Source organism: Panulirus ornatus, chromosome 5 (assembly GCF_036320965.1).
Source record: "Panulirus ornatus isolate Po-2019 chromosome 5, ASM3632096v1, whole genome shotgun sequence".
Taxonomy (NCBI): Eukaryota; Metazoa; Arthropoda; class Malacostraca; order Decapoda; family Palinuridae; genus Panulirus; species Panulirus ornatus.
The window spans coordinates 263,399-286,753 of record NC_092228.1 but is presented as its reverse complement, the minus strand read 5'-3'; the positions used below and the strand labels follow the sequence as shown (position 1 = coordinate 286,753).

The 23,355-nt window shown below is 40.6% G+C and overlaps 1 protein-coding gene across 2 annotated transcripts in view; it reads left to right on the top strand.

Moving 5' to 3' along the window:
* The window catches only part of LOC139747028 (uncharacterized), a 585,752-nt gene that overhangs the window by 377,212 nt on the left and 185,185 nt on the right, over positions 1-23,355 (top strand). For both annotated transcript variants that reach the window (XM_071658778.1, XM_071658771.1), the window contains one exon: positions 8,068-8,262. In XM_071658778.1, the coding sequence (XP_071514879.1) occupies positions 8,068-8,262 (195 nt within the window). The remainder of the gene's footprint in view (positions 1-8,067; positions 8,263-23,355) is intronic.

Below are 23,355 nucleotides of genomic sequence, written 5' to 3'. Positions count from 1 at the left end.
CTGTGAGGCTCTGGCCTTGGACATACTCAGCCTTATGCCTTTTGTGAACAGGAATTGGTGTAATTGAGCTAGCTGATGGAGATGGAGCTGATGTTTTCACCTCCTCATTGCCCATTTGTATTTCTGAGGCATTGTAATCAGGATCTTTGATGTTCTCAAACTCACTTCCATTCTCGAAATTCCCTCTTCTTCTTACCTCTCACGAATGCTATGAGCAAAATGACTTTTTGAAATCATAGATATCAATCTAAAAACACTATTTAGCAACTTATTCTAAAATTTCTGGCCTAAATCAGTATACAAGAGAATATAGAGCATTACAGTTACATGATTAATAGACAGCTGACTATTGAATTAGTGATATTTCACTCAAAGCATTAGTTAAATGACTCAAGAATTAAGTAGCTACTCACTTACTTTGTATTTAATCAACCAGTTGAGTGTAAATGAGTCTGCACACTGCTCTGCCTACAGATGGCAGCCTTTTGAAATTTCTGGTCTATATTTGCCTATGAGAGGATATGAAACTTGCTTATCGAAGTTAAAGGATAACATAACATCTTATCCCTGGGGATAAGGGAGAAAGAATACTTCCATGCATTCCCTGTATGTCATAGAAGGCAACTAAAAGGGGCAGGAGCTGGGGGCTGAAAATCCTCCCCTCCAGCTTTACTCATGTAACAGAAGGAATAGAAAAGGGGGCTAAGCGAAGGGTTTTCCCTCTAAGGTTCATTGATCTGTTTTGGAACGCTACCTTGCTAATTCGGGAAATGGCAAATATGTCTGGGGAAGAAATTACATCCATAACTTCCCTACAAATAAAATTTCAGGCTCAAATGTCATATTTAATGTAATATAAAGATAGCATATTGGTCAGGGTAGTTCCAGTCAAATGGGTAATAGTTCAGAAATAACTGCTTTACTGTGGAAAACTTCTGGAAGCCACAGAGATTGTTTATACAGTTGTGTTTTGCAAACAGAATGCCAGTTGAGCCTTAAAGAAAAGCATTAATTTCCTATAAAGTTATGACATCCTTTCTTTCCTAATTTTGAAACTACTAGTAAATATAACATAATATAATGTGTTTACCGGCATTTGTATCGTAGCTCCTTGCTGTGTTACAGTAATAGATATTAGATGCTACTATCAGAAAATACACATCCTTGAAATTTCATATACATCATTGGAAAATAACTTGCTTTTCTGTTTATTTTCAATGTATTACATACAGTATTGTACCCCTCGATATTACTGTCATGTTGTACAAATATGATTTTACAATTCTATTTATGACCCTTCCAGACCTTGTTTTGATTTTCACTGGGCTTCCTGAAGGAACCATACAGGGTGAACTTGCTTCAGGTCTCTTCCTGCATATTTCAGACTCCCTTTAGCTTGAAAAAACTGATGATACCCCTTCTTTAATCCTCCAGTGTTCTATTAGGTTCGTGAATCACCACTTGTCCGGAAGTTACCAGTCCTGTAGCCTGCTGGGTGTCACTCACATTATCCTCACCCCACTGTATGTTTACTTCTCTTGGAGCTCCCTGCTCTGTCACTTTGTGCTTCTAAATATCATTTGATTGACATGTCTCTTAAGAACTCTGTTATCACAGTTCTGTCCTATATGACAGTGGTCCACATACTTCCACTACAACTCCTGGTACCCAATGAGCTTCCTTATCACTATAATTCTCCATAAATAATTCATCATCTATCCTAAATTCCCTCAATGGTCTGCTCTTATCATGATAATTTTTTTTATCTTCTTGTTTCTTCTATACCCTTTTTTCTAAGCTTGGTTTCAGTAAGTCAAGAGGTCCATGTAGATTTCTACCTATTAGCAACTCTGCATGTGGAGTGAACATCTGTCTTTGAATAAGACAACCTTGTTTTGATGCCTGCTTTTCTCACTTATCCCTGTTCTTACATGCCTCCCTCTAATACACCATTCCATGCATTCTGTCACCATTTCTTTCCCTCCAGTATTCCTCCACCCTATTTGCCCATGTCACAGGTTAGTCTTCCACTCACACCATCCCCTTTAACTGTATTATCATACACTCTCCTTGCAAACCCTCAGTCTTGCACTCTCTCCACATGCCCAAAACACCTCAGAGTATTACATTTCACCGATTCTACCACTTCATAATTCACTCTCTTTGCATTCCCTGCCATACCCCATATCTCATACACCCTTTCATTTCTTTTTTCATTCCATCTAGTCACACCACATGCTCTTCTCAAATAACTCATTTCCACAGCCTGGATTCTTGACCTTTGTGCCTCATTCCATGTCCATGTTTCAGCTGCATAGGTCAGGGTTGTGAGGACTATGCTGTCCCTTAATCCTCTCTTCACATCCATACGCCCGTCATATTCTATGAAGGGACCCAATGACTGTTCTACTCTGTACTGCTCTCTCCCTTATCTCTCCTTCCATTTCAACACACTTACCCATGACAGCTCCCAGATACTGAAAATCCCTCACTTCTTCCAGTGTATTTCCTCCCATATCCACAGCACAATATAGTACACTGAAAAAGTGTACTATATTGTGCTATTTCATGCTATATGGTTTTGCAAACTCTATACTTTCACTCTGTTTCCTTTAAAAAAAACATTACTTACTTTTACTTTCATTTAACTTTAATCGCCTACACTTACACACATTATAAAACACACTTACAACCTTAGCAACTCCTCTTCACTCTCAGCAAACATATCATCTGCAAACAGGCTTGCCACTAGCCAGCCACCTTATCTCACTGCCACACTCCATCGCTGCAACCCCCTTCCCTAGTTTTGCTTTCATCTCTCTTATCACTCCATCCATATATTATTTTTTTTTTTTATTTTCTATTTTTTTGCTCTGTTGCTGTCTCCCGCATTTGCGAGGTAGTGCAAGGAAACAGACGAAAGAAATGGCCCAACCCACCCCCATACACATGTATATACATACACGTCCACACATGCAAATATACATACCCATACATCTCAATGTACACATATATATACACACACAGACACATACATATATACACATGCACACAATTCACACTGTCTGCCTTTATTCATTCCCATCGCCACCTCGCCACACATGGAATACCATCCCCCTCCCCCCTCATGTGTGCGAGGTAGCACTAGGAAAAGACAACAAAGGCCCCATTCATTCACACTTAGTCTCTAGCTGTCATGCAATAATGCCCGAAACCACAGCTCCCTTTCCACATCCAGGCCCCACAGAACTTTCCATGGCTTACCCCAAACGCTTCACATGCCCTGGTTCATTCCATTGACAGCATGTCGACCCCGGTATACCACATCGATCCAGTTCACTCTATTCCTTGCCCGCCTTTCACCCTCCTGCATGTTCAGGCCCTGATCACTCAAAATCTTTTTCACTCCATCTTTCCACCTCCAATTTGGTCTCCCACTTCTCCTCGTTCCCTCCACCTCCGACACATATATCCTCTTGGTCAATCTTTCCAGACTCATTCTCTCCATGTGCCCAAACCACTTCAAAACACCCTCTTCTGCTCTCTCAACCACGCTCTTTTTATTTCCACACATCTCTCTTAACCTTACATTACTTACTCGATCAAATCACCTCACACCACACATTGTCCTCAAACATTTCATTTCCAACACATCCGCCCTCTTCCGCACAACCCTATCTATATAGCCCATGCCTCGCAATGATATAACATTGTTGGAACTATTATTTATTGAAACACCCATTTTTGTTCTCCAAGATAAAGTCCTATCCTTCCACACATTCTTCAAGGCTCCCAGGATTATTGCCCCTCCCCCCTCATGTGTGCGAGGTAGCACTAGGAAAAGACAACAAAGGCCCCATTCATTCACACTTAGTCTCTAGCTGTCATGTGTAATGCACTGAAACCACAGCTCCCTTTCCACATCCAGGCCCCACAGACCTTTCCATGGTTTACACCAGATGCTTCACATGCCCTGGTTCAATTAATTGACAGCACATCAACCCCAGTAAATCACATCATTCTAATTCACTCTATTTCTTACATGCCTTCACCCTCCTGCATGTTCAGGCCCTGATCACTCAAAATCTTTTTCACTCCATCCTTCCACCTCCAGTTTGATCTCCTACTTCTCCATGTTCCCTCCACCTCTGACATATATCCTCTTTGTCTGTCTTTCCTCACTCATTCTCTCCATGTGCCCAAACCACTTCAAAACACCCTCTTCTGCTCTTCCAACCACACTTTTTATTTTCACACATCTCTCTTACCCTTTCATTACTTACTTGATCAAACCACCTCACACCATATATTGTCCCCAAGCATTTCATTTCCAACACATCCGCCCTCTTCCGCACAACCCTATCTATATAGCCCATGCCTCGCAATGATATAACATTGTTGGAACTATTATTTATTGAAACACCCATTTTTGTTCTCCAAGATAAAGTCCTATCCTTCCACACATTCTTCAAGGCTCCCAGGATTATTGCCCCTCCCCCCTCATGTGTGCGAGATAGCACCAGGAAAAGACAAAAAATGCCATATTCATTCACACTGTCTGTAGCTGTCATGTGTAATGCACTGAAACCACAGCTCCCTTTCCACATCCAGGCCCCACAGACCTTTCCATGGTTTACCCTAGATGCTTCACATGCCCTGGTTCAATTAATTGACAGCACATCAACCCCAGTAAATCACATCATTCTAATTCACTCTATTTCTTACATGCCTTTCACCCTCCTGTATGTTCAAGCCCTGATTGCTCAAAATCTTTTTCACTCCATCCTTCCACCTCCAGTTTGATCTCCTACTTCTCCATGTTCCCTCCACCTCTGACATATATCCTCTTTGTCAATCTTTCCTCGCTCATTCTCTCCATCCATTTCAGCACTTCCTCTTCTGCTCTTCCAACCACACTTTTTATTTTCACACATCTCTCTTACCCTTTCATTACTTACTTGATCAAACCACCTCACACCATATATTGTCCTTAAACATTTCATTTTCAACACGTCTACCCTCCTCCGTTCAGCCCTATCTATAGCCCATGCCTCGCAACCATATAATATTGTTGGAACTACTACTCCTTCAAACATATTCATTTTTGCTCTCTGAGATAGTGTTCTTTCCTTCCACACATTCTTGATCACTCCCAGAACCTTTGCCTTCTTCCCCACTGTGTCACTTCTGCTTCTATGGTTCAACCTCCTGCTAATTCCACTCCCAGATATCTAAAACACTTCACCTCCTCCCATTTTTCTCCATTCAGACTTACATATCAGTTAACTTGTCCCTCAACCCTACCGAACCTAATAACCTTGCTATTATTCACATTGACTCTCGACTTTCTCCTTACACACACTTTTCCAAACTCAGTCACCTACCTCTGCAGTTTCCCACCCAAATCACCCCCTAGAGCTGTATCATCGGCAAACAATAACTGACTCACTTCCCAATCCCTCTCATCCCAAACAAACTGCATACTTGCCCCTCTTTCCAATACACTTGCATTTACCTCACTAACCACCCTACCCATAAACAAATTAAATAATCATGGGGATATCACACACCCCTGCTGCAATCCGACAATCACTCTCCTCTTTTCCTACTCATACACATGCCTTACATCATTGGTAAAACCTTTTCACTGCTTCTAGCAACTTATTTCCCACACCATATACTCTTAAAACCTTCCACAAAGCATCTCTGTCAACCCTATCATATGCTTTCTCCAGATCCATAAATGCTATGTACAAGTTCATTTGTTTTTCTAAGTATTTCTCACATACATTCTTCAAAGGTTGTTTAATGGTTGTTTAATTTGTTTATGGATGGGGTTGTTAGGGAGGTGAATGCAAGAGTTTTGGAAAGAGGGGCAAGTATGAAGTCTGTTGGGGATGAAAGAGCTTGGGAAGTGAGTCAGTTGTTTTTCGCTGATGATGCAGCGCTGGTGGCTGATTCATGTGAGAAACTGCAGAAGCTGGTGACTGAGTTTGGTAAAGTGTGTGAAAGAAGAAAGTTAAGAGTAAATGTGAATAAGAGCAAGGTTATTAGGTACAGTAGGGTTGAGGGTCAAGTCAATTGGGAGATAAGTTTGAATGGAGAAAAACTGGAGGAAGTAAAGTGTTTTAGATAGCTGGGAGTGGATCTGGCAGCGGATGGAACCATGGAAGCGTAAGTGGATCATAGGGTGGGGGAGGGGGCGAAAATCCTGGGAGCCTTGAAGAATGTTTGGAAGTCGAGAACATTTTCTCGGAAAGCAAAAATGGGTATGTTTGAAGGAATAGTTGTTCCAACAATGTTGTATGGTTGCGAGGCGTGGGCTATGGATAGAGTTGTGCGCAGGAGGATGGATGTGCTGGAAATGAGATGTTTGAGGACAATGTGTGGTGTGAGGTGGTTTGATCGAGTAAGTAACGTAAGGGTAAGAGAGATGTGTGGAAATAAAAAGAGCGTGGTTGAGAGAGCAGAAGAGGGTGTTTTGAAATGGTTTGGGCACATGGAGAGAATGAGTGAGGAAAGATTGACCAAGAGGATATATGTGTCGGAGGTGGAGGGAACGAGGAGAAGTGGGAGACCAAATTGGAGGTGGAAAGATGGAATGAAAAAGATTTTGTGTGATTGGGGCCTGAACATGCAGGAGGGTGAAAGGAGGGCAAGGAATAGAGTGAATTGGATCGATGTGGTATACCGGGGTTGACGTGCTGTCAGTGGATTGAATCAGGGCATGTGAAGCGTCTGGGGTAAACCATGGAAAGCTGTGTAGGTATGTATATTTGCGTGTGTGGACGTATGTATATACATGTGTATGGGGGTGGGTTGGGCCATTTCTTTCGTCTGTTTCCTTGCGCTACCTCGCAAACGCGGGAGACAGCGACGAAGCAAAAAAAAAGAAGAAAAAAATTCTTCAAAGCAAACATCTGATCCACACATCCTCTACCACTTCTGAAACCACACTCCTCTTCCCCAATCTGATGCTCTGTACATGCCTTCACCCTATCAATCAATATCCTCCCATGCAATTTCCCAGGAATACTTAAACTTATGCCTCTCAGGGAGGGGGCAAAGGTTCTGGAAGTGATGAAGAATGTGTGGAAGGAGAGAACGTTATCTAAGAGAGCAAAAATTGGTATGTTTGAAGGAATAGTATTTCCAACAATGTTATATGGTTGTGAGGCATGGGCTTTAGATAGGGTTGTTTGGAGGAGGGTGGATGTGTTGGAAATGACAATATGTGGCATGAGGTGGTTTGATCAAGTAAGTAATGAAAAGGTAAGAGAGATGCGTGGAAATTAAGAGAGTGTGGTTGAGAGAGCTGAAGAGAGTGTGTTGAAATAGTTTGGACATTTGGAGAGAATGAGTGAGGAAAGATTGACAAAGAGGATATATGTGTCAGAGGTGGAGGTAACAAGGAGAAGCAGGGGACCAAATTGGAGATGGAAGGATGGAGTGAAAAGGATTTTGAGCAATCGGGGCCTGAACATGAAGGAGGGTGAGAAGCATGCAAGGAATAGAGTGAATTGGAATGATTTGTTATACCAGGGTTGACTTGCTGTCAATAGACTGAAGCATGTGAAGCATTTGGGGTAAACCATGGAAAGGGCTGTGGGGCATGGATGTGGAAAGGGAGCTATGGTTTTGGTGCATTACACATGACAGCTAGTGACTGAGTGTAAACAAATGTGGCCTCTTTTGTCTGTTTTCCTGGCACTACCTTGCTGAAGTGGGGGGCAGTTTTGATTGCTGTTTCCTGTGGGGCTGGAAAGTGACTGGTATGGATGAAGGCAAGCAAGTATGAATATGTACAAATGTATATGCAAATGTATATGTCTGTGTATGTGTATGTATATGTATGTATATGTTGATATGTACATGTATGTATATGTGTGTATATGGGCATTTATATATATATATATGTATATATGATTGAATGGGCCATTCTCGTCTGTTTCCTGGTGCTACCTTGCAGACACTAGAAACAGTGATTTTGTATAGTGAATATAAATATATACTTCTTAATGCTGATTTTGATGGTTTAACACCTGAACCTCTCATTTCTCCCTATAGTGATGGGGCTGCTGGAGGACTTACCCTAGAAGTCTTGAGGGAAGCAGAAGCATTGATGCGCCGTCATGCCAATCAGCCCGAGTTCCTACTGCAACTGTTTCGTCATGCATCACAGATTACAGTGCATACTGACCAACATGTGGCAGTGGCACTGCTTCAGGATCTAGCATCTCAACCACATGGGACCAATCTTGGGTAACTGATGATTCTTTGTTACACAAATGCTTTTTTGATTCCTTGCTGTGCTAAGCTTCTTCACCTTGTGGCACTGACATACTAAGTATGGTATGCTTATTCAAAAAATTTGCCAATTCCCTCACCATAAAATGAAAATCCTTAGATTTATCATAATTTTGTTATTTTTCCTCAGAAGTGATATTTAGAATAACCACAAGTGATCATTGTTATAAAAAGAATGATTACCTGTCTTTCTAGATGATATATGAATTATTTTTTTATTATACTTAACTGCCACCTCCCACGTTAGCAAGGTAGCGCAAGGAAATACACGAAGAATGGCCCAATCCACCCACATACACATGTTTATATAAAAGCGACCACTCATGTATAAATATAAACATCCACTCATGCACATATATACACATATACATTTCAATATATACATACATATACACAGACATATACATATATACACATATATATATCCATACTTGCTGCCTTCATCCATTCCTATTGCCACTCCACCACACACGAAACAGCATCCCCCCATCCCCCCTTTAGCGAGGCAGCACCAGGAACAGACAAAAGGGCCACATTTGTTCATACTCAATCTCTAGCTGTCATGTGTAATGCACCAAAACCACAGCTCTCTTTCCATTTCCAGGCCCCACAGACCTTTCCATGGTTTACACCAGATGCTTCACATGCCCTGGTTCAATCCATTGACAGCACATTGACCCTGTAGACCACATTGTTCCAATTCACTCTATTCCTTGCAAGCCTCTCACCTTCCTGTATGGTTAGGCCCTGATCGCTCAAAATCTTTTTCACTCCATCCTTTCACCTCAAATTTGGTCTCCCACTTCTCCTGGTTCCCTCCACCTCTGATACATATATCCTCTTTGTCTGTCTTTCCTCACTCATTCTCTCCATATGTCCAAACCATTTCAACACACCCTCTTCTGCTCTCTCAACCACTCTTTTTATTTCCACACATCTTTCTTACCCTTTTGTTACTTACTTGATCGAACCACCTCACACCATATATTGTCCCCAAGCATTTCATTTCCAACACATCCACCCTCTTCCGCACAACCCTATCTATATAGCCCATGCCTCGCAATGATATAACATTGTTGGAACTATTATTTATTGAAACACCCATTTTTGTTCTCCAAGATAAAGTCCTATCCTTCCACACATTCTTCGTCTCTCCCGGAACCTTTGCCCCCTCCCCCACCCTGTGACTCACTTCTGCTTCGGTGATTCCATCCACTGCTAAGTCCACACCCAGATATCTAAAACAAATCACTTCCTCCAATTTTTCTCCATTCAAACTTACATCTCCCAATTAACGTGTCCCTCAATACAACTGAACCTATTTCTTTGCTCTCCAAAACTCTTACATTTACCTCCCTAACCATCCCATCTATAAACAAATTACACAACCATGGGGGCATTACTTACCCCTGCCGCAGACCGACATTCACTGGGAACTAATCACTCTCCTCCCCTCCTACTTGTTCACATGTCTTACATCCTTAGTAAAAACTTTTCACTGCTTCTAGCAACTTAACTCACACACCATACACTCTTAAGACCTTCCACAAAGCTTCTTTATCAGCCCTGTCATATGCCTTCTCCCCATAAATGCTACATACAAATCCATCTATTTTTCTAAATATTTCTCACACATTCTTCAAAGCAAACACCTGATCTACCACTTCTGAAACAACACTACTCTTCCCCAATCTGATGCTCTGTACATGCCTTCACCCTCTCAGTTAGTACCCTCCCTTATAATTTCTGAGGAATACTCAACAAACTTATCCCTTTGTAGTTTGAACACTCACCTTTATCCCCTCTACTTATAACTCTGTAGTTTGAACACTCACCTTTATCCCCTCTACTTATGCCTCTGTAGTTTGAACACTCACCTTTATCCTCTATACTTATGCCTCTGTAATGTGAACACTCACCTTTATCCCCTGTGCCTTTACACGATGGCACTGTACATGCATTCTGCCAATCCTCAGGCACTTCACCATGATCCATACATACATTGAATATCCTTACCAAACAATCAAAAAAAATGAAATATAATAAAATAACACCAAAGAAAGTGCACAACATTACTCATAGATATGCAAAGTATAAAGATTACTTTTACATCATACATTTATAGATCTAACCTCTGAGGGGGTTATACTAATATACCTCTAGATGTTCTAACCTCACTGGAATCATGCTTACTGCTCTTTGGTGTATTTTCTTCATTCATGTTCACTGCACTAGTTACTTCTTCTGGTTCAACTTGTCTAATATTGGTCCCTGGTGTCACAGTACCTTCTCCTTCATGACATATATCAGTTAGTTCATCATCATAACTACTCTTATTTTTTAATAGATTTTGGGCGTTCTGCTGTCTTATGCAGTTGCTGCTTATTTCTCCTGTAAATTTGACCATCACTGCTCTTAACCAAATATGATCTAGGAGCAACCACTATACCCTTTTTTAACTCTTTACTTGTGATGTCATTTTTCTCTCTTCTGGTTCAGGCAATAGTGTAGAGCTTCTCTTATAATAGAGTATCTGCCAATCTTGTGAGTCTTAAAGTAGGTGTCTAATGGTCAGTGGGCCCTGTCTCTGGTCGTAACAAGGCTTCAGAAGCGGGGAGTGTGGTTCATGTTCTTCTACCAAACAATAACTGACTGGGGCTTGCTGTCCCCACAACAGGAGTATTTTTTATAAGCCAGCACACTTAGATGGGGATTCTTGCCCTCTTTGGCTGCCTTCTTCATCAGCTTCTTTACTGTCAGTACACTTTTTTCTGCCAGGCCATTACTTTTTGGATAATAGGGGGATGAAGTGTTGTCTATTCCATATGACCTACAGAATTCTTTGAATTCTACTGCTGTGAACTGTGGGCCATTATCACTGTGAATAGTCTGAGATATTCCATGCCTAGCAAAATGATACTTAAAGTTTTTCACAATAGTATTGGAATGAGTACTTTCTAACAAGTCAAACTCAAAATATTTGCTGTAATAATCAACAAGCAACAGGTACCTCTTCCCTTTCATCTCAAATCAATCAGCCCCAAGTTTTTGCCAAGGGAGTTTAGGGACTTTATGAGGCATCAGTGGTTCCCTTGCTTGTTGGTTACTATAAGCATTACAGGTGTCACAAGCACTGATCAGGTCCTTAAGTTCAGCCCCCATTTCAGGGACTATCCTTAGAGACTTTTCTATACCTTGATGAGCTTTATGATTGTGTTTGATGACCTTAGTTCCATAGGCACTATAATTCTGCTCATTTTATGCAGCATTTCATGTACATAACTTATTTCATCTCTATAATTCCAAAAGGCATAGATATCTCCTGGAGTGTCTCTCTTACAATCAGACCATCCCCTTAATGTGAATTCTTTAAGAGTCTGCAATACTCTATCTTCCTTAGTTCTTTTTCTAAGAACCTTCAAGCTTATACCTGCAGTGTCTAGCTCTTCATAGGTTACTAGATTTACTTGAACGTTGAGATCAATATTTTGCACTTCTTCAGCTCAGCTGACTCTACTCAGAGCATCAGCTATATGCATGTCCTTCCCTATCTTATAATGTACCATAAGGAATATTCCTGGAGTCTGAGAAGCATTCTTTGTAACCTAGGAGGAACAGATAACAAGGACTTCTTGAAAATACTCTCTAAGGGTTTATGATCAGTCTTTACAACTACTTTAATTCTCCCATACAGATAAGAATGAAATTTCTCAGCTCCAGAAACAATGGCCAACATCTTTTTAATTTGAACATAATTTCTGAGTTTTAGTTATGAACTTAGCAGGATAGGCTACAGGATGGTCTTCCTGAAGAATACAAGCCCCAACAGCATACCCTGAGGCATCGGCAATTAAGGTTCCAGGCTTAGGTACATCATTATACCTCAAAACTGGTGCTTCACTCCATTTGCTTAAGTTTCAGAAAACATTTCTCCTTTGGTTCATCCCATTTAAATTCAGTGTCCTTCTCTAGTAACCTTCTCAGAGGTACATTTATTTCAAGCATCTTGGGAACAAACTTTTCCAAGTAGTTGATCATTCCTAGGAACCTAAGCAATGCTTACTTTTCCTTAGGAGTTGGAAAATTACTTATAGTTTCTACCTTCTTATGGTCTGGTCTTAACCCTTCTGCTGTTAATACACGGCCATTATATTCTACCTTCTTAGTTTTAAGCTCAAGTTTGGCACAGTTCAACTTTAGATTTCTTTCTTGGCATCTCCTAAGGGCTTTCTCTAGTCTCTTGTGTTGTGCTTCAGAACTACCGTAAACTAATATGTCAACCATTATGATTTCCACTCCATCAAGGATGGAGTGAAGAAGATTTTGAGCGATCAGGGCCTGAACATACAGGAGGGTGAGAGACGTGCAAGGAATGGAGTGAATTGGAGTGATGTGGTATACTGGGGTCAATGTGCTGTCAGTGGACTGAACCAGGGCATATGAAACATCTAGGGTAAATTATGGAAAGGTCTGTTGGGCATGGATGTGGATGGGGAGCTGTGGTTTTGGTGCATTACACTTGACAGCTAGAAACTGAAGGTGAACAAATGTGGCCTTTTTTTGTCTGTTTTCCTGGTGCTCCCTCACTGAAGCAAGAGATAGTGATGCTGTTTCCTGTGGGGCGGGGTCGTGCCAGGAATGGATGAAGGCAAGCAAGGATGAGTATGTTCATGTGTATATATGTATATGTCTGTGTAGGTGTATGTATATGTGTGTAAGTTGATATATATATGTATGTGTATGTATATGTGTGTATGTTGATATGTATATGTATGTGTATGTATATGTACGTGTATGGACATTTATGCAAATGAGTGGATGGGCCGTTCTTCTTCTGTTTCCTGGCACTACCTCACTGAAGCGGGAAATGGCAATCAAGAGTAATGAAAAAAATAGATAAGATCAAACAATTCATGCATGTACCTCTAGTAGATTTCTGGAGCTGGACTTATCCCAAAGGGGAGATGTAAGTACCTGTATCTACCAGAACAAGTGTTAAATACAAGTAGTTTGGAAGACTCTTCATCTAGTTTGATTTGCCAAAACCCCTTAGTCACATCTAACACAGAAAACACCTTAGCATCTGCTAACCTAATTGATATTTCCTCAGTTGTAGGTAGTGGAAAGTGTTGCCTCTAGGCATACTCTCAATTTACTTCCCTTATCCACAAAAACCATACTGTTAACCCAATGTATGGGATCACTTTCTCTGTTGATTACACCTTTCTTTTCCATGTCCTCAAGTTCACATTTCAATCTGTCTCTCAGAGCAACAGGCACTTTACTGGGTGGATGAGCTACTGAGCTAATCTTTGAATCAACCTCAAGAGATGCAGTTTACCCTCTTAGCATCCCAATCTATCAAATACATCTTTATATTTCTGCAATACCTTATCAGTGGTTGTTTGGAAGGTGGTCTCTGACTTTGTTTGATTCATGAACTTGACTGACCCTAACAATTTACAGCCATTGTTACTCAACAGTGGCGCACAGTTTACATCCACGTTGAAGAAAGTGAACTGATATTTTTCAGAATTATGTAAACATATCCTCTGACACTTACCAAGGGGTTTACTTTTCCTTCCAGTGAAAGCACCCAATACAGTCTTTGTATGTTTCAACTCTGGTTTTCCTTTTAGTTTGTTGTAGATTCTTTTAGGCAATACACTGACCTCAGCTCCGGTATCCGTCTGGAAAGACACTGGTTAATCTTGAGGGAGAAGATTAAACCAGTCCTCTTGATCTGGTCCTCTTAACTGGCTGGAGGTTACCTTGGGCACTGCTTTTGCTGACTTCTTTAGGATGTTTAAACCTCCCACTGGTTTCTCGTAGCACCCTTCAGAGTCTGACATACACTCTTGCCTTTTCCTGAACTGCTAAGTTGTCACACCTACTCTTGAAATGTTCAGTCCTGCTACATACCCTGTTTGTTGCTAGCTGGGCAGTGTATCCTTCTAAAGACATGCTTGAAGCCACAGGACGTACAGGTTCTTTGTGATATGCTGCCTGGAATTGAAGATTGATACTCACTTTTCTTCTTTGACTTCACACTGTGGACATTTAAACTGCTTACAGTTACACAAAACCCCTTCATATGTTCTTCACTTGCCTTATGAGCTCTGCCCTGTTATATACCTTCATCAAGGGTCGTGTTACCTTTCCTCAACAGCTGTCCACATAGCTTGTCATCATTGATGACACATATAATTGTCTCTGATCATTTCATCCTACGAGGCACCAAACTCACAGTCTGTAGCATTCTTCCTTAGGTCATTAACAAAACTATCAATAGTTTCATCAGCCTGTAGCACTCTATTGTTAAACATGTATCTTTCATAAGTGACATTCCTCTTTGGCTCAAAATATTCTTGCAACTTCTCTATAAGAGTCTTGTATTTCTTTTTATCAGCTTCCTCTACAGACAAAGTGTTATATATATCTAGCAACTCTCTTCCGCTACACTTTAGCAGTAAGGCAATCTTCACCTCATTCTTCTCATTTTTCACAGAACTCAGTAGATGTAGCTCAAATTCCTGGCAGAATCTTCTCCAGTTCTCTGCTGTATTACCTGATAATATCAGGGGTTCAGGAAGATGACCTTGGACACTCATGCTGAATGTTCTAAGTGACCACAACAATGGCACAAGGAGAGTGCCACCTCACAACACCTCAGTTCTAGCCACCAACCTTCTTCTCTCTCCCACAAGTAGCTCCTCTTTATGGCCAGAAGCATATGAGACATCGGCACACATGACACCATGTAATATGTGCCATGTCAAGGAGGCTTTAAGGTGAAGAAGGTAGAGGGATTGAGAGAAACAGTGTTTCCACAAGTGGCACCAAGCTATTATTGTTCCAACAATACAGAATTGCTACTTAATCTTGTGCATCATAACAAGTCCTTTTAAAAGAAATATGATGTAATTGCTTGCAACAAAAGCAACAAATAATACAAAAATAATGTCAAATACCTCGCCAATGCTAAGAGGCTAGAGTCCTGTCTGTTTCTTCACCAGTGCATGTCTCAAAGCCCCTACTTTATGACATCTTTTATTAAACAATTTCATCCTCTTTCTTATCATTCCCACTGTCTTTAAGGCTTGAGGCACCCATGTCTCTATTCCCTTACTGTAAATTTCACAGAATCTCTCAGCACAATGCCTTGGCTCCTGGCTACTAAATTCCATTTCCCAATCAGTAAGGTTTATGTAGTTTCCACCATTATATCTCTTCTTTATTTTCTGTCTAACCTTTGCTCTTTTAATGTCCTCTGTCACATCATATTCAAACCTGAGCATTACATGATCACTTCTCCAACTGGTGTATCGTATATAATGTTCTCAATATCCATGGTAATATGAATGAAGACAAGGTCTAGTAATGATACTATATCAGTCCCTCTCATCCTTGTATGCTCTATGACATGCTGGTGAGGAAATTTCCCTGATTTAATCTGAAAACTTTTGTCTCTGGCTTCCTATTGCCATGAGAATCGAAATTTTCCCAGTCTGCCTCTTTATAATTGAAATCCCCCAGGATCAGTACATTACCATCTCTAAGAAGTGAGTGTCTCACTGCTTTATGTACCATCCTGATTGTTCTTTCATTGTTCTCATTGTGTATTTGTTCTGCTTTGTTGCAATTCCTTGGAGGATTATTTACCAAGAACACAACAATGCTCTTTTCAACAGTTACTATTCTTATTATGCATTGTCTGAATGGGCCATCCTCTGTTATTTCTTAAAACTTCAGGCTCTCTGTAATTAAAAGGGCTAATCCTTCCCCTCCTTTACCTTCCCTTTCCTCTTTTGATATCATGAACCCCTCTGGGAAGAACAGATGAGAACTTTTCTCTTTGGTTAGCTTAGTTTCCACAACTCCAGTAATATCAGGTTCACTTTCCCTTATGTTATCCTTGAATTCCAGTTCTTTATAACTAACTGTTAACACATCCACACTGAAATACATTACTTTCAGTCTGAGAGTACCAGCTCCCATCACTCCTTCCCTCTTTGCAGCTCTAATGGGGCAGTTCCATCCTTTTGCTGTGGTGTCTCCAGTTTTTAATTTTCTGACTGCATGCATTTCTTTTCTCCCTCTCTGTTTTAGATTTATCACACTTAATGAATTCCACCATCCCTTTAAGATTCTTAGCTTTTTTAAGTATTTCCTGGCAAGTCAAATGTAACCATAACTGGTTGCCCTCTCACATCTTGGTTTTAATGTCCTATTCTTTTCCTTTCCTTTATCATAAAGTCACTTCTGGCAATTCCACAGCCTCCAGAACTCTTCTAATCCACATTTCCTCCTTTTCCCATTCTTCCTTATCTGATGAATGATCTTCATTCATTCCTCTTCATTCATTCCAGCATTAATTTGCAATTTACATGTCAACCTGCTTTACTGATATTCCTAATTTTGATGCCACCCACTTTTCAGGTAGATCCCTCAGTTTGGTAATGTCAGCCTCTGTGTCTCCATATAATCCATTGATTGCTTCATATCTGACAGAGCATGATACTTTTTCAACCTTTTTGCTCAATTTCATGTGTTACCTCTTTATGTGTCACCCCAGGTTTATATTCCTCTCCTTCACTCTTTACACTGTTGATCTGCTTCCAAGTTGGCTTCTAATTTTCCCTGCTTTTTACTTTCATAAGTCTGTGTGTGTTTTTTTTGTCCTTTTTTCTACTTGACCATATTTCCATATCATTCCAGCAGATTCAGTGTACACTTTTTTCCTTTCCTCTACTTGAAAGTCTCCTGGCAAATCTCCTGCAGTGTATTGCTCAATATTATCATAAAATTTTTCCTCTGATTGCACAGCCTCTGGTATATCAGACTTTGCCTTCTTATAATTGGCTATGTCATCTCTCTTTGGATTTGGTATCATTTGGACCCCCTTCACCTAAACTGTGTTTGTGTTCTTCCGTAATCTCATAGTTTTCTTCGTGGTCCTTGAACTGCTCCTTCAGTTTACTGAACTCTAGCTCTAGCTACGTTATCCTATGATCTTGCTCCTCACAAGTTCCCCTGGCATTCCTAACTACTTGATGTTTGATGTTTTCATGTCTAGTCTTATTTTTCTCTTTTATCTAGTCTTCCTGTTGCTCTTTTTACTTTGACAAGTTGGAGTATATTCTCATAACTCAGTCCATAATATTCATTTCCGGTTTAGGCAGAGCTAAAGGTCTTCAGATTATTTCCTAAGAATAATACTAGTAGCAGTTATTGAAGATTACTAGTGTATATCATCCTTCAACCTGAGGTTAATTTTGATGTTCAGCTGCCAGGGTGTTACTTTTTTTTCAAACTAAGAATAAGAATCACACTTCTCTTTGGCAATTCTGCACTTTCATTTGGTTATGTACTGCACCTTTTTACTTCACAGTGTTATTCAGTCTCTGTGTTACAAATAGGGTCTCTTTATAATGAGACTTACAATATAAAGAAAATTCTTGACTCTCATGTACACAACACTCCTTTATTCCCTTTGAACCAAGGAAGCTTTTACTCCTAAACCCCATTTAAATTCACAAAATTTAGCACTTTCAAACTGAATATTTAATACATATACCATTAAGATATTGAGCAGGGGGGAAAAGAACAGAAACATAGTGGGATGCACAGAAGCTTAAGAGTGTCTTGGATAAGTACCTATAGGTGTACCAAACCATCCAGGCTGTGGGGGCTACATGGGCCTGTGTTGTGGCTCCCAACAACTTGGTCAACTAATAACCTAGTCCAACAACTTGGGTTTAGCCCAGGCTGCGAGGGTAGAAGACCCCAAAAGACTTCACCTGTTGCTTAGGTCACAAGGAATGTAGATTCCTTCTGCCAGTCCTGCCACTTTGCCTATGTATTGCTGAAGACTATATTGCCTTTGTGCTAGCTTCATACTCCAAAAAGAAAGATCATTCCACAAGATATAGAAGTGCAAGTGTTTGCATCTTCCTGATATTACCCAACCTTATTGCTGTGTTGTACCTAGGTCTGGTCCATCAGCGAGGGCCACTTGACACAGTGAATATATTACAAAATGATATTAATACACGCAGTAAATCAGATATACTTTTTCTGATGCCCTGCCATTCAACTCCATACTACAGTCATTTCCACCAAAACATATCGATGCGGTTTCTGACCTGTGAACCAAATCTCCTGCAGAAGGAACATTATATGGATGAGGCAGATATATTTGAGCAAGACCCACTTACCTGGCTTCACCAAGAATATGGCCAAACCTCCAGCTCTCTAAGGCAGACAGACACAGTCTATGATACAAAAGAGAATGCAGGCAGTTTTGCAGACTCCAGAAAACATGTTGAAGTAGATGATGTCAGGAATGACTTTCATCAGTCTGTATACAAAGACTTACCCACTCATTTAGTTTTGTTTGATATCATGAGAGATAGAATATTGTACTTCTTAGAACAACATCACTACCAATTGTGTTATGAAGTTTTTCATGCTCATATAGAAGATGGCAGGAGAAGTAAGTACATTCTAGTATACTGCAGATAATATTTCATTTTAAATTTATTTACTTTAAGATGCATTCTGTGATATTATTATCTTCCATACCATTTATTTAGTAAACTCAGTACCATTGGCAGTACATATGTTATTAAATGATAATGCTGTAAGTGTATTTCTGCTGTGTTTCCAAGATAAAAACATTTTTTACATAAATATAATGAATTATTTCTCAATGTATTATCATATTTTTGTCTTAAATTATAGTTCATTCATTCTGTATTTATTTATAAGTGATTTAAGAATGTGAAAGTGCTTAACTATTCTGCAGGTCATCTTTCTTGAAAAAATGTATAAGATATTGCATACCAAAGACTCATGTCAGGCATATAGTATGGTTATAATTGTTAAGCATCCTCCTCGAAGGCTCAGAGTGGGGTGCCTAAATGTGTGTGGATGTAACCAAGATGTGAAGACCCTTACTGGAAAAACAATCACTCTTGAAGTAGAACCTTCAGACACAATTGAAAATGTGAAGGAAAATAGTGAAATTGGAGAAAAAATGTAGCTTAGACATTGAAGCTTATTGATACAGTGGTTAAATTGATGAGAACTGCTATTGACGTTTGTGTAAATAAATTATACATTTCCTTTTTTCCATAGCCAGAGGTTGAACCATTATGTGACATTCATTTTTTTCATTCATTTCAAGCTAGAAGTTTCAGTTTTCCAAATTGTTTCTTACATTTTTCATATGTATATATATGTATGTGTGTGTGTGTGTATATGTGCGTATGTATGTGTATGTGTGTGTATGTGTATATGTATATTTTTTTTTTTTTTTTTTTTTTACTTTGTCGCTGTCTCCCGCGTTTGCGAGGTAGCGCAAGGAAACAGACGAAAGAAATGGCCCAACCCCCCCCATACACATGTATAAACATACGTCCACACACGCAAATATACATACCTACACAGCTTTCCATGGTTTACCCCAGACGCTTCACATGCCTTGATTCAATCCACTGACAGCACGTCAACCCCGGTATACCACATCGCTCCAATTCACTCTATTCCTTGCCCTCCTTTCACCCTCCTGCATGTTCAGGCCCCGATCACACAAAATCTTTTTCACTCCATCTTTCCACCTCCAATTTGGTCTCCCTCTTCTCCTTGCTCCCTCCACCTCCGACACATATATCCTCTTGGTCAATCTTTCCTCACTCATCCTCTCCATGTGCCCAAACCACTTCAAAACACCCTCTTCTGCTCTCTCAACCACGCTCTTTTTATTTCCACACATCTCTCTTACCCTTACGTTACTCACTCGATCAAACCACCTCACACCACACATTGTCCTCAAACATCTCATTTCCAGCACATCCATCCTCCTGCGCACAACTCTATCCATAGCCCACGCCTCGCAACCATACAACATTGTTGGAACCACTATTCCTTCAAACATACCCATTTTTGCTTTCCGAGTTAATGTTCTCGACTTCCACACATTCTTCAAGGCCCCCAGAATTTTCGCCCCCTACCCCACCCTATGATCCACTTCCGCTTCCATGGTTCCATCCACTGCCAGATCCACTCCCAGATATCTAAAACACTTCACTTCCTCCAGTTTTTCTCAATTCAAACTCACCTCTCAATTGACTTGACCCTCAACCCTACTGTACCTAATAACCTTGCTCTTATTCACATTTACTCTTAACTTTCTTCTTCCACACACTTTACCAAACTCAGTCACCAGCTTCTGCAGTTTCTCACATGAATCAGCCACCAGCGCTGTATCATCAGCGAACAACAACTGACTCACTTCCCAAGCTCTCTCATCCCCAACAGACTTCATACTTGCCCCTCTTTCCAAAACTCTTGCATTTACCTCCCTAACAACCCCATCCATAAACAAATTAAACAACCATGGAGACATCACACACCCCTGCCGCAAACCTACATTGACTGAGAACCAATCACTTTCCTCTCTTCCTACACGTACACATGCCTTACATCCTCGATAAAAACTTTTCACTGCTTCTAACAACTTTCCTCCCACACCATATATTCTTAATACCTTCCACAGAGCATCTCTATCAACTCTATCATATGCCTATCTCCAGATCCATAAATGCTACATACAAATCCATTTGCTTTTCTAAGTATTTCTCACATACATTCTTCAAAGCAAACACCTGATCCACACATCCTCTACCACTTCTGAAACCACACTGCTCTTCCCCAATCTGATGCTCTGTACATGCCTTCACCCTCTCAATCAATACCCTCCCATATAATTTACCAGGAATACTCAACAAACTTATACCTCTGTGATTTGAGCACTCACTCTTATCCCCTTTGCCTTTGTACAATGGCACTATGCACGCATTCCGCCAATCCTCAGGCACCTCACCATGAGTCATACATACATTAAATAACCTTACCAACCAGTCAACAATACAGTCACCCCCTTTTTTAATAAACTCCACTGCAATACCATCCAAACCTGCTGCCTTGCCGGCTTTCATCTTCCGCAAAGCTTTCACTACCTCCTCTCTGCTTACCAAATCATTTTCCCTAACCCTCTCACTTTGCACACCACCTCGACCAAAACACCCTATATCTGCCACTCTATCATCAAACACATTCAACAAACCTTCAAAATACTCACTCCATCTCCTTCTCACATCACCACTACTTGTTATCACCTCCCCATTTGCGCCCTTCACTGAAGTTCCCATTTGCTCCCTTGTCTTACGCACTTTATTTACCTCCTTCCAGAACATCTTTTTATTCTCCCTAAAATTTAATGATACTCTCTCACCCCAACTCTCATTTGCCCTTTTTTTCACCTCTTGCATCTTTCTCTTGACCTCCTGTTTCTTTCTTTTATACATCTCCCACTCAATTGCATTTTTTCCCTGCAAAAATCGTCCAAATGCCTCTCTCTTCTCTTTCACTAATACTCTTACTTCTTCATCCCACCACTCACTACCCTTTCTAATCAACCCACCTCCCACTCTTCTCATGCCACAAGCATCTTTTGTGCAATCCATCACTGATTCCCTAAATACATCCCATTCCTCCCCCACTCCCCTTGCTTCCATTGTTCTCACCTTTTTCCATTCTGTACTCAGTCTCTCCTGGTACTTCCTCACACAGGTCTCCTTCTCAAGCTCACTTACTCTCACCACGTGGGAAGTATACGTGGGAAGTATATATATATATATATATATATATATAAGTATATATATATGTATATTATCCCTGGGGATAGGGGTGAAAGAATACTTCCCACGTATTCCTCGCGTGTCGTAGAAAGCGACTAGAGGGGACGGGAGCGGGGGGCCAGAAATCCTCCCCTCCTTGTATTAACTTTCTAAAATGGGAAACAGAAGAAGGAGTCACGCGGGGAGTGCTCATCCTCCTCGAAGGCTCAGAGTGGGGTGCCTAAATGTGTGTGGATCTAACCAAGATGTGAAAAAAGGAGAGATAGGTAGTATGTTTGAGGAAAGGAACCTGGATGTTTTGGCTCTGAGTGAAACGAAGCTCAAGGGTAAAGGGGAAGAGTGGTTTGGGAATGTCTGGGGAGTAAAGTCAGGGGTTAGTGAGAGGACAAGAGCAAGGGAAGGAGTAGCAATACTCCTGAAACAGGAGTTGTGGGAGTATGTGATAGAGTGTAAGAAAGTAAATTCTCGATTAATATGGGTAAAACTGAAAGTTGATGGAGAGAGGTGGGTGATTATTGGTGCATATGCACCTGGGCATGAGAAGAAAGATCAAGAGAGGCAAGTGTTTTGGGAGCAGCTGAATGAGTGTGTTAGTGGTTTTGATGCATGAGACCGGGTTATAGTGATGGGTGATTTGAATGCAAAGGTGAGTAATGTGGCAGTTGAGGGAATAATTGGTATACATGGGGTGTTCAGTGTTGTAAATGGAAATGGTGAAGAGCTTGTAGATTTATGTGCTGAAAAAGGACTGATGATTGGGAATACCTGGTTTAAAAAGCGAGATATACATAAGTATACTTATGTAAGTAGGAGAGATGGCCAGAGAGTGTTATTGGATTACGTGTTAATTGACAGGCATGCGAAAGAGAGACTTTTGGATGTTAATGTGCTGAGAGGTGCAACTGGAGGGATGTCTGATCATTATCTTGTGGAGGCTAAGGTGAAGATTTGTATGGGTTTTCAGAAACGAAGAGTGAATGTTGGGGTGAAGAGGGTGGCAAGAGTAAGTGAGCTTGAGAAGGAGACCTGTGTGAGGAAGTACCAGGAGAGACTGAGTACAGAATGGAAAAAGGTGAGAACAATGGAAGCAAGGGGAGTGGGGGAGGAATGGGATGTATTTAGGGAATCAGTGATGGATTGCGCAAAAGATGCTTGTGGCATGAGAAGAGTGGGAGGTGGGTTGATTAGAAAGGGTAGTGAGTGGTGGGATGAAGAAGTAAGAGTATTAGTGAAAGAGAAGAGAGAGGCATTTGGACGATTTTTGCAGGGAAAAAATGCAATTGAGTGGGAGATGTGTAAAAGAAAGAGACAGGAGGTCAAGAGAAAGGTGCAAGAGGTGAAAAAA